Here is a 5,000-nt window from a genome sequence, read left to right on the forward strand (position 1 = left end):
AGGCGTGCCGTTGTTTTTGGCCAAATTTGTTCGTTCTCTTGTTTGGTTTGTCTTCGAGCGCACTAGTGTCAAACGGCTGGATGGTCTGACCCGAGGCTTTGGGGGAAGGATGACCAACGGTTCCTGCTTGACCTGATATGACCAGGGAGGGGTAATGAGCTGGGTCAGAGTCAGGGTCAACGTCGCTGGGAGTGCGGAGCCATTTGATGGGCTGCAACTTCTTCACATTCACCCGAGTTACTTCAGTTTCAAGCCAAAAGTACCTCTTGACTTATTTTCCGGATTGAGCGTAATCCTCGCTGCAGTGAAAGTGCATCGTTTTGAGAAGAGGCGCGTGGAAAGGTTCATTTCAATGTCGCCTGTAGTGAGGGGGTCTTCCTCCTCCTCCTCCTCCTCCTCCCTCCTCCTCCCTCCTCCTCCTCCTCCCTCCTCCTCCTCCTCCCTCCTCCTCCTCTCCTCCTCCTCCTCCTCCCTCCTCCTCCTCCTGCTCCTCCTCCTGCTCCTCCTCCTCCTCCTCCTCCTCCTCCCTCCTTCTCCTCCTGCTCCTCCTCCTCCTCCCTCCTCCTCCTCCTCGCTTGGGGGCGGTGCAAGAGGACATTTGAACCTGGGGCGCCCTCGTCGCAAGCTCGGAATCAAATAAGGTGGTTGCAAATAGAGAGAAGTTTACCAATTTTGAAAACATTGACAGATTGGAAAAAGTACAACAGCGAGCCACAAAACTGAAAATCGACCAAATCATACGAGTCTATTTTTCCTGAAAAAACAAACTCAGGGTTGATCTGATACAGGTCTTTAAGATTCTAAAGGGAGACAGGATCAAAAGTGACGAAATTTTCACACTGACTGCGAATCAGATAAGAAATAATGGTCTCAAAATGTCAGAAAGTAAATTTAATTTGGAAGTGGGTAGAAACAACTTCGCCAACCGTGCATCAGATAAATGGAATAAACATTGCAGAGGCAGTGTAATGTGGTCCAGTTCGAAGTTTTAAGATTCATTTAGATAAACACCTAAGCAATATGCCGTAATGCCTGCCATTTATTTGATTTGATCTATTTATTTACCATTATTTATGTTTATTTTTTAGTATTTGTTTGTTATGAATTATTGTTATTTTTCTGTTTATCATTTATCATTATCTGTTTCATTTATTCATTTACTTATTCATTTATTTATTTACCAATATATCTATTATTTTTCCCACATACAACCTAGTTATGGACCAAACGGTTTCCTTTCGGTATGCTCTTCTTTTGTTATATGGGAAGTTGTATGTAACTCCCTCTCTATCTTTCTCTCTTTCTAACACACACACACACACACACACACACACACACACACACACACACACACACACACACACACACACACACACACACACACACACACACACACACACACACACACACACACACACACACACACACACACACACACACACACACGGGTGGATATTGTCAACATTCAGTCGTAGGGGGGTTCGGAATGAGAGAGAGAGAGAGAGAGAGAGAGAGAGAGAGAGAGAGAGAGAGAGAGAGAGAGAGAGAGAGAGAGAGAGAGAGAGAGAGAGAGAGAGAGAGAGAGAGAGAGAGAGAGAGAGAGAAAGAGAGAGAGAAAGAGAGAGAGAGAGGAGGTGGGTGGGGGTGAGAAGGAGAGGGAGAGCGACACCAAGCATTTTGATACCGACCACTTAACCTTGGACACCTTGGCACGGACCGACGGACAAGCAGGAGGCGGCTGGCGACTCTATTGGAAATCGAATATAATTGGCCCTGAGAGTCTCGCATCATCCGGGCGGGAGACGGGGTCACGAGTTTCTGCTGCTTCTGCCACTTTTTTCGGACGACACTCTAGGTCATGGATCCCCTCTGGAGAGCATTTGGCACCGTCGCAAAGTGGCGCGAGGCGTTAATGTCACAGCCGACTGAGGAGTTTTAGCCTGGGTGCCGCATGGCCATTTTATTTAGCCGGTTGTCAAAGACTCGAGTGGCTAGTGTGTGTGTGTGTGTGTGTGTGTGATTCACCATGGTCTTGGATCACGTGTTGGACTCGTGATCGACAGCTATTTCCCTCCCGGAAGAGAGCTTAGAGCTCATATATGACCGATCTATGGGTAATGCTGTGACCTTAAACGCACACACACCCCAAACTCCGTGCCCACGAGAGTTGGAGTAATGACTCTCAGCGCAGCGATACTGAAAATATTTAAGTCCTGGGCTGGATTCGAACTCGGACCGCCGTAGTGGAGGCCGCGGTGTGTGTGTGTGTGTGTGTGTGTGTGTGTGTGTGTGTGTGTGTGTGTGTGTGTGTGTGTGCGTGTGCGCGCGCACGCGCTCCATCGCACAAAAGGCAGGCCAGGAACTTTTTTCTTCCAAAGGTCACAGACTTCATTTGGTATCACACATTAGAATTTTATCTAATTTTGTCTACAGAAATATCAGATCTTGCTTGAAATTACGGGGTTTAGTCGTCCCCTCTCTTTTTTCACAGCGGCGACGTTCCTTTGTCTAACGGCAAACCCACATCATCAGTTTTGGAGAAAGGCGGAACGTGCTGCAGGTGTTCACGTTCGGTGCTGACGGAAGGAATTCGATATTCCTGCTCCTCTCGACGACTGTCTACTTTTAATAATGTGCCACCTCCCCTATCCCCCGAAAAACACAACTCCCACTCTCTCTTACGGGTCGCATCCGACCTAGGTATGGACCAAAAGGTCTCCTGTCGGTATGCTCCGCCTTTGTAATCTTTTGTAATCCTTTGTACACTAAACTATGTTACGAAATGCAGGGGCAGGGGCAGGGTGGTTGGCAGTACTTACCTGTATGGTGGGCGAGAGGATGGTGGGGGAGGAACATCCCGACTGGGGCCTGGAGGCAGATCGTCGAGACGCCACCGAAGAGGACGAGCGGTAGGACTTGGCGATCTCCGTCAGTTGGAGGATCTGGTCGTCCGTGAAGTCCGGGTGGCGGAAGGGCAGGTTTCGCTTGCTGCAACGACAACAACAAAAAAGAACACAGGTTTTAGTCGATCCGGAAGCGAGAATCTAGTCCGGGTGAAAAGAGCCAAAGCTGAGGGGGGGGGGGCAGGGAGAGCTGGAGGTGGGAAGCTGAAGAAGGGGCTTTTGAACTGACGGGTATCGAAGACTTGGTGTTTACACCTTGTAGTGAGTTGTATACACATGCACAGTGACGAAGCAAGAGAGGAGAAGAGGTCGACTGACAGGAGGAGGAGTTGCATGGAGGACAAATGAACAGCAACAGACCTATTGGTCCTTACATGGCTGTTTCAGTACTTAACCTATTATTGATATTATCATTACTACCATTATTATTATTATCATCATTATTATTATAATTATTATTATTATTATTGTTATTGTTATTGCTATTGTTGTTATTATTAGTTTTTTCTTCCTTTTTTTCTTCTTAATCTATCTAGAAATAAATAATTCTAGACGGGGGTTTGTAGCTAAGTACATGTTGGATGGTAGACCGTTCCATAAATTATGAACGCGATTGAAGGAGTATTTTGTCACGTCTGAAATCTTTTTCCTACAATCCATTACTTGTAGTTGCGTTGGAGGTGTCAATTTTGAAATATTTTTCCAAATCCATGTTTTCAATTCCCTTGATAATTTTGAAGACCTCAACTAGATCTCCTCTCATTCTCCGTTTCGAGAGACTAAACAAATTTAGTTCACTTTACTTCGTACGACCTGTTCCGTAAATGGGGAATGACCTTTGTTACTCTATGGTGTACTCTCTCTAACTTCTGTATATCCTTCATGTAATGCAGAGATCAGCACTGTACACATTATTTTAGGTTAGGTCTGACCAGATTAAGAATAATTTCTTTAGTTCTAAACTCAAAAGCCCTATCTGTAAACTCAATTGATTTACTTGCAGTTCTAATGACCTCCGAGCATTGTTTGCTTGGTTTGAGATAATTTGAGATCACAATATTGATCGTGTAGCTAGCTTGGGCATTACTATTACCAATATGAATTACTTTACATTTATCTATATTGGAAGAGAACATCTTTGAATTTTCGGCCCATTCGCATAGTGTTCAATCACTTTGTAATTCTTGTTGTTTTGTTATTTTGGTTTCATCTTCAAATTTAGATAATTTACAATTCTATATTTTCATCCAGGTGATAAATGTATGTCAGGAAGAGTACAGGGCCTAGGACGGAACCCTGAGGCACTCCACTTGATACACAATGCCATTCTGAGTATTTTCCATTCAGAAGAACACGCTGCTTACGATCAGACAGCCATTCAGAAATTCATCCATGAATATGACCTACTATACCACGGGCTTCTAGTTTACTTACTAACCTCCTATGAATGACTTTATAATTTTTTTTTTTGGAAGTTAAGATATATAACGTCGACTGCCCTCCCTTCTTGCATTCCGTAAATATCATGTAATAATTGAGAGGGTCTGTCAAACATAAGAGCTTATTTCTGAAACCATGTTGAATCTTTAGTAATATTTTTTTCTCCAAGAATTCCACTAGTTTGTCTCTCAGGATAGACTCCATGAGTTTACAGACAACTGATGTAAGGCAAATTGGCCGATAATTACCTGGATTGGATTTGTCACCTTTTTTTTGAACAAGGAGCTTGCAGATTGCTACCTCCTTGAATATTCTTGGTGTAAATTTTGTCTGGTTCCGGCGATTTGCATATTTTAAGTTTATGATACGCATCACATATTCTGCAGTATCCATGCCAAGTAGGCGTGTAGATACTGTCTATCCTGGTGAGACTGGCTGTTCGTTTCTGCTGTTCTCAATACTGAACACAGACTCAGAATAATAACTTAGGATGTCTGCCATTGCCCTCTATTTCCTACCCTGGTATATCTGAAAAATTCTTTAGGATTTTCTTTGCATTTAGAGACAATATACTGTTCTTGTAGCTTCTGATTTTTATTAGCCTTTTAGATTCTCGACATCTTTCGAGCTCTCACCTATCTGCTTGACTATGTGTCG

The 5,000-nt window shown here is 44.0% G+C and overlaps 2 protein-coding genes across 6 annotated transcripts in view; one reads left to right on the plus strand and one right to left on the minus strand.

Annotated features, from left to right (window-relative positions):
• LOC143025354 (uncharacterized) overlaps positions 1-5,000 on the plus strand; it is a 266,866-nt gene that overhangs the window by 44,976 nt on the left and 216,890 nt on the right. The window lies entirely within an intron of this gene.
• The window catches only part of LOC143025353 (uncharacterized), a 147,888-nt gene that overhangs the window by 15,388 nt on the left and 127,500 nt on the right, over positions 1-5,000 (minus strand). For all 5 annotated transcript variants that reach the window (XM_076184882.1, XM_076184883.1, XM_076184885.1 and 2 more), the window contains one exon: positions 2,820-2,988. In XM_076184882.1, the coding sequence (XP_076040997.1) occupies positions 2,820-2,988 (169 nt within the window). The remainder of the gene's footprint in view (positions 1-2,819; positions 2,989-5,000) is intronic.

This window comes from Oratosquilla oratoria, chromosome 5 (genome assembly GCF_046742065.1).
Source record: "Oratosquilla oratoria isolate Oo_2021 chromosome 5, ASM4674206v1, whole genome shotgun sequence".
In the NCBI taxonomy this organism is placed as follows: Eukaryota; Metazoa; Arthropoda; class Malacostraca; order Stomatopoda; family Squillidae; genus Oratosquilla; species Oratosquilla oratoria.